Here is a 12,870-nt window from a genome sequence, read left to right on the forward strand (position 1 = left end):
AGCAGAAATCTGTAGTCCTTGCTGAATATGAAATGACCTCAACATGCTGTCAAAAAAAGTGCACAGCTTTTCTCTGCAGAGCTGAGTATGGTGGCCATCACCAAGGAGAAGGTGCTAGAACAACTGAATGGCTAGAAGATGGATATATCACTTGGACCAGATGGACTACACTCCAGAGTTCTAAAGGAGATAGCTGAAGAGACAGTGGACATGTTAGTCGTGATCTTTCTGGAATCACTAAAATCAGGGAGGGTTGCAGAGGACTGGAAAATTGCTAACGTGGCATCCCTGTTTAAAAAAATGAGTAAGGCAAAAGACAGAAAATTACTAACTCAGTAAGATAAGGAGCCATGGTGTTATAAGCAAGGTGCTAGCACGGATAGAAGCGTGGCTGTCTGGCAGAAAGCAGGGATAAAACAGTCCTTTTCAGGATGGCAACCAGTGACAAGTGGTGTTCTGCAAGGCTCACTGCTGGGACAACTTTTCACTTTATATGTATATGATCTAGATGGAGGAGGAGAAAGTGAGGACTGCAGATGCTGGAGATCAGAGTCGAGAGTGTGGTGCTAGAAAAGCACAGCAGGTCAGGCAGCATCCGAGGAGCAGGAGAATCGACATTTGGGCAAGAGCCCTTCATTAGGGATGAATGCATCATTCTTGATCTAGATGAAGGAATGGATAGCATTCTGGGTAGGTTTTCATACGATACTAAGGTAGGTAGAGGGACAAGGTAGTCTTGAGAAGATGGGGAGGCTGCAGAAGGATTTGGACAGGTTAGGAGAGTGGGCAAATAAGTGGCAGATGGAGTACAACGTGGGAAAGTGTGAGGTCATACACTTTGGTAAGAAAAATAGAAGTATGGGCTATTTTCTAAATGGGGAGAAAATTCCAAAGTCTGAAGTGCAAAGAGACATGAAAGTTCTAGTCCAGGATTCTCTCAAGCTTAAAAAATCGAGGAATTTAAGTCTACACTCGATGGGAGTTTAGAAGGATGAGGGGGGAATCTAATTGAAACTTACACAGAATATTGAATGGCCTAGACAGAGTGGCTATTGGAAAGATGCTTCCATTGATGGGAGAAACTAGGACCAGAGGGCACAGCCTTAGAGTAAAGGGAAGACCTTTTAGAACGGAGATAAGGAGTAACATCTTCAGCTAGAGAGTGGTGAATCAATGGAATTCACTGCCACAGAAGGCTGTGGAGCCCAGGTTAAGTATATTTAAGATGGAGGTAGGTTCTTGATTGTCAAGGGGATCAAGAATTACGGGGACAAAGTAGCAGAATGGGGCTGATAAACTTATCAGCCATGATTAGCGATGGAGCAGACTCGATGGGCTGAATGGCCTAATTTCTGCTCCTGTATCTTATGGTCTTAAATAATTCCTAAACCATAAGCAATATTATGTAACTACCTATATAATCATGAAGACAGCTGGTGCTAGAGAAGAGAAAATTTATTTACAATATATTGTCTACAAACTCTCTCTTTGGGTGGGTGGGGGAGGAGGAATGAAGCGATGATAAATTGACAAAACAGGGAGGGGGGGACATGGAAGCTGAAGATTTAGTCAATAACATTCAGCATCTCAGTTTTCTGATATGCAAACAAAAATGCCTTAATTGCCAATACATTCTGTAATCACTCTGTATTCTTTACTCACTTTAAGACTTGATTCATAGTCCGTGTTCACCTTAAACATCAACCCAAGACGCAAGTGAATCTCATTGGCCCGAGAGAAGCTGGGATCAATATAAAGCACTTCTTGAAATGCTTTAATTGCCCTGAAAATAGAACATAAGTAACTTAGTATTCTTAGTCTTAAATGTATTTGAAGGAGACACTTATCATAGCCTTGACTCAAATGAATAATAAGCAGAAATACTGACTTGTTTTGCCCTCCATCATATCCTCCACTATGACAATAATTAAAGCTAATTAAAGCATATATGTGTTTCTAAAAAGTCAGAAAAATACTTTGAACATTGAAAATGAAACAGTCGTCATCTAAAATGGCATTTGTTAATATATAACCCCTAATATGTATTTGGATGTACAGTGCCACATCATTTAGAAGGACACTCTCAAACAAACATTTGCTGATATGTGAATATTAAATGTAAACTTTTTTTTATACTCCTGCTCCCAGCCACAGTAAATCAAAAAGCAATTACAGAACAATCTCAATTATCCAAACATCAATTATCCGAATTTCAGATCAGGAAGACCATGCCTGATGAAGGGCTTATACCCGAAAGATCTATTCTCCTGCTCCTCGATGCTGCCTGACCTGCTGTGCTTTTCCAGCACCATATTCTCAACAGGGATGAAATATGCAACATTCTGGTCAGCTTTAACACCACAGCAGATAAGCATAGCTCCGCTTTCAGCAGATTTTGACATGAAGTAACTATATAAATTGCATGAAATAGTGGTCAATATAATTTAAACAACTGAACGTCCGCAGTATTGGTTAGCCATTTTTGCCCAGTGTAGTAGACAGTATAAGTCATTGGGACTGTTCACACGCATTAAGCTTTCTTTATCTGCTTTACTAAATGTTGCAGAATTTGGAGTAGAGATCTTGTTTCTCACCTATATGCTAACATACCAAAGTGACACCTTACTATGCAAATTGAAGTGCTCCCAAACTTAATTTTGGATACTGACATGCAACTTCTTCACCACTAGCTCCAGCCAATATTTCTTCCCTCCAAAAGCTTTATCTTTTATTTAATCGGAAATCCAACTATAGTTTCTGTGGTTGTGAATGAGACTCCTAAATGGTATGTTGTCTCCCAGGTGCCAGAGTCAGGGACACCAGAGTCTACACTAGTTTTTTTTTTGGGGGGGGGGGGGGAAGAAAGAAGAGAAGAGAGAAGACAGAGGAAGACAGTCAGAAGTTGTGGTGCACATCCATACCAATGACAAAGCTAGGAAAAGGGATGAGGACGTGAAAAGTGAATATAGGGATTTAGGTTGGAAGCTAAAGAAAAGGCAGAACATGCAGAGTAGTAATCTCAGGATTGGTGTCACGGGATAGCAAAGCGAGGAACAGAGGGCAAGCTGAACACGTGGCTGCAGAGCTGGTGTGGGAAGGAGGGCTTCAGATATGTGGACCATTGAGATACCTTCTCTGGAAGGCAGGACCTGTACAAGGAGGACAGGTTGCACATGAACTGGAGGGGTACCAATATCCTGAGAGGGAGGTTTTCTAGAGCTCTTCAGGAGGGTTTAAGCCAGTTTGGCAGGGAGATGGGAACCAGAGCTACCGATAAGGGGATGGGTAGCTGGTAAACAAATAGATAAGTTTGCAGAGTCCATGAGGAAGGATAAACTGTTGATAAGGCAAAGTTGTAGTCAGTGTGATGGGTTGAAGTGTGTATATTTTAACGCAAGAAGTGTCAAGAATAAGAGTGAACTTAGAGCATGTATCAGTACTTGGAGCTAAGATTTTGTGCACGCTACGGAGACTTGGATATCACAGGGGCAGGAATGGTTGTTGGATGTTCCATGGTTTAGATGTTTCAAAAGGAATAGGGAGGGAGGTAAATTATGTGGGGGAATGGCATTGCTAATCAGGGATAGTATCACAGCTGCAGAAAGGGAGGTAGTCGAGGAGGGTGCCTTCTGAGTCAGTTTGGGTTGACGTCAAACAGGAAAGGAGTAGTCACTTTATTGGGAATTTTCTATATACCCTCCAATAGCAACACAGAGACATGGAGCAGCAGATTGGGGAGCAGATTTTGGAAAGCTACAGAAGTAACAGGGCTGTTGTCATGGGTGACTTCAACTTCCTCAATATTGATCGAAACTCCTTTGTGCAAATAGTGTGGATGGAGCAGATTTTGTCAGGTGTCCAGGAAAGCTTCCTGACTCAACATATAGGTAGGCTGACTGGGGGAGGCTATATTGGAATTGGTGCTTGGGAATGAACAAGGTCAGGTTCTCTCGGTGAGAGAGCATTTCAGTGATAGTGATCACAACTCCCTGACCTTTACTATACTCATGGAGAGGAATAGGAGCAGACGGTATGGGAAAATATTTAATTGGCAGAGGGGGAATTACAAACTTATTAGACAGGAAATGTGAAACATAAATTGGGAACAGGTATTCGCTGGGAAATGCACGACAGAAATGTGGAGGTCGTTTAGGGAGAACTTTTTTTAGATTAGATTACATTAGATTAGATTACATTACAGTGTGGAAACAGGCCCTTCAGCCCAACAAGTCCACACCGACCCGCCGAAGCGCAACCCACCCATACCCCTACATTTACCCCTTACCTAACACTACGGGCAATTTAGCATGGCCAATTCACCTGACCCGCACATCTTTGGACTGTGGGAGGAAACCGGAGCACCCGGAGGAAACTTGCTGCGAGTTTTGGATCAGTTTGTCCCACTGAGGCAAGGAACAGATGGCAGAGTGAAGGAACGTTGGATGACAAGAGATGCAGAACATTTAGTCAAATGAAAAAGGAAGCTTACTTAAGGGTTACAAGGCAGCCAGGTAGATACTGAAGAATGGACTTAGGAAAGCTAGAAGGGGACATGAAAAAGCCTTGGTGGGTAGGATTAAGGAAAACCCCAGGGTGTTCTACACTTCCGTGAAGAAGAGGAGGCTGACCAAACAGAGTAGGGCCGATCTGGGATGGTGAAAGGAACTTGTGCCTTGAGTCAGAGAAGATAGGAAAGATCCTTAATGAATAATTTGCTTCAGTATTCATTAGCGAAAAAAAAATATTGTTTGTAAGGAGTGTGAAATAGGCTGATATGCTTGAACAGGTTGATGTTAGGAAGGAGGATTCTGGAAATTTTGAAAAATATGAAGATTGATAGGTCCTCTGGGCCAGACAGGATATACCCAAGGTTACCACAAGAAGTGAGGGAAGAGACTGATGATCTTGGAGTCTTCACTGTCCACTGGATTAGTACCTGGGAATTACAGACTAGTCAGTCTTACGTCAGTAGTGGGCAAGTACTGGAGAGGATTCGGAGAGACAGGATTTATGATTTAGAAAGGCATAACTTGATTAGAGACAGTCAGTATGGCTTTGAGAGAGGTTGTTCAAGCCTCTCAAGCCTTATTGAATTCTTTGAGGATGTGATAAAACACATTGATGAAGTAGAACAGTGGATGTGGTGTATATGGATTTTAACAAGGTGTTTGATAAGGTTCCCCATGATAGGCTCATTCAGAAAGCAAGGAGGCACAGGGAAATCTAGCTGTCTGGATACAGAATATGCTGACCCATAGAAGATAGAGGGTGGTAGTAGATGGAAAATATTCAGCATGGAGCTCAGTGACCAGTCATGTTCCGCAGGGATCAGTTCAGGGACCTCTGCTCTTTGTGATTTTATCAATAACTTGAATGAGGAAGTGGAAGGGTGGGTCAGTAGGTGTGCTAATGACACAAACATTTGTGGAGTTGTGGATAGTGTGAAGTGCTGTTGTAGATTGAACTGGGACATTGACAGGATGCTGAGCTGGGCTCAGAAGTGGCAAATGGAGCTCAACCTTGAAAAGTGTTGAGATTCATTGTGGTAGGTTGAATTTGAATGCAGATTATAGGGTTAAAGGCAGGATTCTTGGGAATGTGGAGGAATAGAGGGAACTTGGGGATCACATCCCTAGATCCCTGAAAGTTGCCACCCAAGTTGATAAGGTTGTTATGAAGCCATATGGTGTGTTGGCTTTCATAAGCAGGGGGATTGATATAAAGAGCTACAAGGTTATGCTGCAGCTCTATAAAGCCCTGGTTAGACCACACTTGGAATATAGCTTTCAGTTCTGGTCACCTCATGATAGGAAGGATGTGGAAATTTTAGAGAGGGTGCAGAGGAGATTTACCAGGATGGTGTCTCGACTGGAGGGCATGTCTTATGAAGAAAGGTTGAGGGAGGTAGGGATATTCTCATTGGGGCGAAGGAGGATGAGAGGTGACTTGATAGAGATGTACATGATGATGCAAAGCATAGATAAGTGGATAGCCAGAGACTTCTTCCCAGGGCGGAAATGACTATCACTAGGGGGCATTATTTTAAGATGACTGGAGGCAGGTTTAGGGGAGATGTCAGAGATCAGTTCTTTACTCAGAGTGGTGGGTGCGTGGAATACACTATCAGCAGTGGTAGCAGAGTCAGATACATTAGGGACATTTGAGCAACTATTGGATAGGTACATGGATGATAGTAAAAAGGGTATGTAGGTTACTTTGACTTTAAAAGTAGGATAAAAGATCGGCACAACATCGAGGGCCGAAATGTTTGTGCTGCGTTGCTCTATGTTAAGAGGTTACACCTGAGTGTGACATGCAAGTGTCACAATATACATCATCGCATGAAGTGATGCATCAAATGATCTTGCTCTGTCATGCAGTATATGCTAAGCTGCAACCACAGTAAGATTTTCTTAGAAATCAGCAGATTTTCTCGACCCTTCTGCAGCTGTGATCAATAACCCCATAAATGTGAATACAGAGAGTCTCCCATTTATAACCATCCAACTTACGAGTACTCATACTTCTGAATACAATCCCAAAATTAGGGCTGTAGTTACAAAGATGCAACATACAAACGTTTTCTGTACAAAGACCGGTTACTTTATATTGTCCTGCACTATATTCAGACTTCTGTCCAAATCAACTGACAAACTCAAGAACGTAACCTGGGGAAGGCCTGCATGCTGTGTGAAGAGTCTGGGCTCAATACACTGCACTAGGTATATAAACAACATTTGACACAATGTGGCATCGAAAATCCAAGTCATTGAAGATTGAGTGGGAAGTTCTCCATTCATCAGGATCAAAGCTAACAGAAAGGAGGATGTTATTGTTGGAGATGAATCACCTCAGTCCCAGGAAATTGCTGTCCAGATACTGAAGCATTCATGACCAGCAGTAAGACCTGGAGAACATTCAGGATTGGTCTGATAAGCCAATCTCCTGCAAGGTAAAACCTACCCATCACTGCTGAATCCCAAACACAAGTTCCTAGGGTTCACCACCTAATCAGAACTTTAGTACAGCTAAATAAATATCATGATTATAAAACACAGGTCAAGTGTGAGTAAGCTGTGCTCAGCAACCTGCCTCCTTCAAAGCTTTTGCACAAAGTAGACGTTAAATAAAATACTCCCACCAGATCAAGAAGGGAGTGCAGTTCCAATGATATTCGGAGTTCAAAACAATCCTTGATAAAGCAGCTTATTTAAGCTGCTCACCATTTTGAACACATGCTTTCTCCAAAGAATCTTACACAAAACATGCTGAAACTACTAGCTAAGATGTTTCAACAGCACCTTCCAAACCCACAACTTATTTATAGAAGGACAAAGGGCAGCACGCATTTGGGAACACCAGCACTTGCAAATTCTCCTCCAAGGCACACAACATCCTGAATTGAGAATGGAGTTGAGGAACAGATCAACCATGATCAATTGGCCAAATATGTATCTCCTGCTCCTGCACCCGAAGATTGCAATTTTGTTCCGAACAAGATAATTTATTCCAATGTCTTTTGCTGCTATGTAATCACATTATTGAATCTTGTATGATAACTCTGAGCAGAACGAAACTTGAGATTTAAAACAATTAGCCCACTTTTGCACAAATTCAACTACTTTCAAAAGCACAATTTTATTCTGATTTGGAAGGGGATTAACAATGGGGAAAAATTCAAAGATCCAAAATCATAAATATACACTCAGCAAGTCTGGCAGCATCTCGGAAAATTGGAATAGCAAATGTTACGATTTATGACTTTTCATCAGAATTCATGCAATTACTAATGAAAGGTCACAACCTGAAACTTTAACTCTCTCTCCCCACAGATGTTTCCAGATTGTTCTGAAGGGTCACTGAACTTGAAACATCAATGCTTTCTCCACCCACACATAGCAGATCTGCTGAGATTTTCCAACAATTTCTGCTCTTGTTTGGTTTCCAGCATCCATGGTTCTTTGGGGGTTTTTTGTTTCCAGATTTGCAAGTTATTTCGAGCATTTTATATTATTATAGTCTATATTTTTTGTTTGATCAAAATATATCAATTGTGCTGATGGCCTAAAGCTTGCACTTTTTTTTGTAATATGAAACTGCCTTAAAAGGTTACAACATAACTAATTTTATATTGTTGTTTTAGTGCAAATTCACACACACAAAACATGTGATTTAGTGACACCATGTGGTCAAAACTTCACAGTAGAGAAACAAAATAAATTTCCAACAAAACCACTGGAGACTCTAAATAAAAGAAGCAATAGCACTAGATCGGTAACTATTAAATTATCCAATCCAAATTTCATATAGTACAGTAAAAGAATTTTCGGACTTCAAAAAGTTACACTAATTCCCTGTTCCATAATGTAGTTTTCTCAAACATGAGATGCTTACCTATGCAGGTTTCTTTCAGCCATGATCACAGTCAACACTGTTGTAAAATAAGGCTGCATACTTATAAACAGCTGGAAAAACAGCAATCCACTTACTTCTACCTACTTGCAAATATACAATAGTTCTTCTAAAATACAGTGTTTTCAAAACCCCAGTTGAAAAGCAGATTGAAAATGACAGAATGCCTGGAGACCTTCATTTAGCAACAGTTTTCAATGAATCAGTTCAAATATTATCGCATATGACATCAGAACCAGGAATAACAACCATTCCATGTTTTAAGGGGTTGATACATATTGTCAACATTGTCCTGGTTCCAGACAATGTCATGCTTGTGTATTTGGACACCACAGCCTCTCATGCAACGAGAAAAGCAAGGTATGAATGTTTGCAGTTGTCTCTGCAATTCTCAAATGCATCACTTCTGGTATTAAAATAGCCTAGGACCAACTGAATTGGTGCCAGGTGATGAGATGGCTAAGCCTGGACAGTGAATGGTTCCTTCAAACTTTGTTCAAACTTATTGTTCCTTCCTGTCTGTTTCCTCAGTTTCCTTTCCCTGGGGACAAACTAGGAATTGCAGGTACATCTGTCAACCACACCAACAGGGGGGAAAGACGTTGAAGCTGATTACAGTGACTCAGAGAAAGACAGACTGTGCACAGTACAGTTGGGTAAGATGATGTGGGATGGGGAAAGGAGGGAGCTAATTAGTACGTCACATTTGCAAAATGTTTAGGAAGCACTATAGAGAGTATAAATTAAGTAAAACATTGTATCCATTTGAAGACACTTGCAGTTATTCAACAAATGCTTTAAGATTTAAAAAAGTCTTGAAGAACATTCAAAACGAATGTGTTGCTTAATTGTAGGCAATTTTCAATTTGATTGAGCCACTGTACATTTAGTTTTATGAATAAAATTTAAAGTTGTGTCAGTTCACTCACGTTTAAGATCTTTTGCATCACTCTTTCCTTTAAACATCTATCCCACCTCAGGAAATTAAAATACATTCGATCTTTAAAGAGAAATGGCTTCATGATTAGGACTACAACTGCAGATTGAAATCCTAAATTGCAAATAAACATATTGCATAACCTACTCCAAACGTTTCTCAATCAACAAATGGTTACCTGAGCAGTGCACAACAGTACACCATAGACAACACAAGGAAAAAAGGATGACAGTTAATCAAAGTAACAATTCCAGCTCTTATTCCCAGTAAGGATTCATCAGGAATAGCACAGCAAGTCAGACAGCATCCGAGGAGCAGGGGAATTGACGTTTTGGGCATATGCCCTTCATCAGGAATGAGGCTTATGGGCCAAGGGGCTGAGAGATAAATGGGAGGGGGTGGGGTTGGAGGTAGCTGAGAATGCGATAGAAAGAAGGTGAGGGAGGTGATAGGCCAGAGAGGAGGGTGGAGCGGATAGATGGGAAAGGTGATGGACAGGTCAGGAGTGCAGTACTGAGTTGGACTTGTTCATTAGTTAGGGGAACAGATAGGCATCACTGGAGCCACAGATATAGGACTGCTGTGTTGCCTCACTAGTGCCAGGGTCAGGGATTTCACTGAACATCTACTGGACATCCTGAAGGGGGTGGGTGATAAGTCAGAGGGAGTGGTACACATTGGTACCAACTACATAGGTAAAACAAAGGACGAGGTATTGTATCAAGAAGTCAGGGAGCTAGGCAGTAGATTAAAGAAGCAGGACCTCAAAAGGTTGTAATCGAAGATTACTCCCAGTGGTATGTACTAATCAGGGCAACATCTTGGCTAAGTGGTTAGCTCTGCTGCTTCACAATGACTCAAGTTTGATTTCACCCTTGGATGAGTGTCTGTGGGGAGTTTACACATTCTCCCAGTGTCTGCATGGGTTTCCTCCGGGAGCTCCAGTTTCCTCCCACAGTTCAAAGATGAGCAAGGTAGGTGGATTTGACTGTGCTAAATTGCCAGGCATCCACGGATATGCAGGCTAGGTGGGAAATGTAGGGTTACAGGGAGAGGGTAGGAAAGGGGATCTGGGCAGGATGCTCAATGGATTCGAAGGGCTGAACAATCTGCTTCCAGAGTTTAGGGATTCTATGATTCTAATAGATTAGGTGAATGCATGGCTCAGGAATTGGTGCAGGAAGAGGGGATTTTAGATTCTGAGATCACTGAGGCTGTTTCTAGGAAAGATGGGACTTCTATAATTGGGATGGTCTGCACCTAAATTAGAATAAGGCTAATATCCTTGAAGGAGGGCTTGCTAATGCTACATGAAAGAATTTTAAACCAGTTTAGTTAGCATGGGTAAGGGTCAGTGAGTTAGTTCCATAGTAACATGGCATAACTTAAAAAGGAACCAAGGCAGGGCAAGTTCAACCAAGTGGTGTCTCAAAGGAATAAGGTGACACCGGATGACCAACATTAAATTTCAGGAGTACTAGAGGAAGACAGATGAGTTAAGGGTGTACATTGAGGCATGGAACTCTGATATTGTTGCCATCACAGATGTGGTTAAGGGAGGGACATGACTGGCAACTTAACATTCAAAGGTATAGGATCTTCAGAGAGAACAGGTGAGGGTGCAAAAGAAGTGGAGGTGGTGCTGCATTATTAGAGAATTACTGTAAAAGGAGGGATGACATCTTGAAACGATTCAGATAAAATGTTGAGAGTAGGCATTGGGAATAAACAGGGAGCAGTTACATTGTTAGAAATGTACTATAGCCCATGCCCAAAAAGACAGTAGGCAAATGGTGAGAGATATGTAGTCAATTCACAAGAGTTTAAAACTAATAATAAAAAATGGAATTATACTTGGGGATTTCAACTACCCCAAAATTAATTGGGATAATTGTAGTAAAAAGGGTTTAGAGGGAGCAGATTTCTTGAAACTGCATACAAAAGAGCTTTTTATGTCAACATGTAGATGGTCCTATAAGGATTCTATACATTCAGCACATCAGTTTTCTTATCTCAACTGAAAGGTTCTGAAGGCTTCCAACTGAAACCTCTTTAAAAAAAAGAAATGTGTACACTAATACACTGACAAAGATTTGTGCCCAGACTGCTGAACTTTTTCTGAACATCTATTTATATCTGCTGAGGTTATTGCAAATCAAGCTCAAAGTGTTTTGGGAAAGCATGGATTGGGCTTCCAACAAAGTCAGCGTTTCTCAGCTGATAATTCTAGTGCCAATTCTGAGATTCATTTCTGTGCACATACAATTCTGGGTAAAAAAAAAACAAACAAGATCTAAAAAGTTAGTTTCCTGGCTCACAATTGTCAATAATGCGTTTCAGAAGCCGACAACAAGACCAGTCACTTCTGATTATATCCTATAGCATTCACCAATGGTTAGGTTTGATCAACTTTTGCTTTGCAAAAACAAAATGTAGACTTTCAGTAGGTGATTTGACAATACAGGCTTGGATAACATACATTTATTCTGTTCAAGCTCAGGAGGAACTAATGTAGCAACACAACCGCTGAACTCAGCACAAGGAATAAAGAAAGCTGGACTCGTTCTCGCTCAGACCAAGTTTATCATATATATCTTGCATCTTTTTCAGCACATCCTGAATCATTTTAATGAGCCATACTGAAGTGCAATCACTGGATGCAGAATATTCAATTACCTTTAAAAGAGTACTTCAGAGGCAGCTCGCTTAGCACGGCCAACCTTTCTTCAGAAAATAAGCCTCCAGAATATGTTGTGTTCCCAACCACTGGAGTTACAGAATGAGAGGTGGTAACTCACCATTGACTTCAAGGTGGTTAAGTGTGGACAATAAAATGCTGGGTGAACTAGCAACATGCACATCTCTGTGAAACAGTAAAGAAGAATCGCTGTTGCTGCCCTCCATTTCAAGCAGTTTACTAATTTTAGAAAAATGGCCACCCTTCTTTAGACAAAATCACATGTTCACACTCGGGGGACAAAAATGCTGAGTCGCTTTTGTTAATCAAGTAAAAGCTTGCAATTAGATGGTACAATTAATTGTTGACCACAGAGACCTACAGGACATTGGTTAGGCCACTTTTGGAATATTGCATGCAGTTCTGGTTTCCAAAGGGTTCAGAAAACATTTACAAGGATGTTGCCAGGGTTGGAGGATTCAAGCTATAGGGAGAGGTTGAATTGGCTAGGGCTGTTTTCCCTGGAGCGTAGACTGAGGGGTGGGAGAGTCCAGAACTAGAGGGCATAGGTTTAGGATGAAAGGGAAAGATAAAGAGGAGACCGAAGGGGCCACTTTTTCCACACAGAGGGTGGTGGGTGTGTGGAGTGGGCTGCCAGAGAAAGTGGTGGAGGCTGGTACAATTACAACATTTAAAAGGCACCGGTATGGGTATATGAATAGGAAGGGTTTGGAGGGATATGGGTCAGGTGCTGGTAGGTGGGACTAGATTGGGTTGGGATATCTGGTCAGCATGGACAAGTTGGACCGAAGGGTCAGTTTCTGTGCTGTACATTTATGACTCT

General features: G+C 41.4%; 1 protein-coding gene across 5 annotated transcripts in view; it reads right to left on the reverse strand.

Annotated features, from left to right (window-relative positions):
- Positions 1 to 12,870, reverse strand: part of kdm6a (lysine (K)-specific demethylase 6A) — a 243,113-nt gene that overhangs the window by 150,341 nt on the left and 79,902 nt on the right. For all 5 annotated transcript variants that reach the window (XR_015758897.1, XM_043700863.2, XM_043700864.2 and 2 more), the window contains exon 6: positions 1,663 to 1,783. Coding sequence is in view for 4 of the 5 variants with exons in the window: in XM_043700863.2 (XP_043556798.1) it covers positions 1,663 to 1,783 (121 nt within the window). In the remaining variant the exon portion in view is untranslated. The remainder of the gene's footprint in view (positions 1 to 1,662; positions 1,784 to 12,870) is intronic.

Source organism: Chiloscyllium plagiosum, unplaced genomic scaffold (genome assembly GCF_037043375.1).
Source record: "Chiloscyllium plagiosum isolate Xiang-an unplaced genomic scaffold, Cpla_swu_hap1 HiC_scaffold_12, whole genome shotgun sequence".
Lineage (NCBI taxonomy): Eukaryota > Metazoa > Chordata > Chondrichthyes > Orectolobiformes > Hemiscylliidae > Chiloscyllium > Chiloscyllium plagiosum.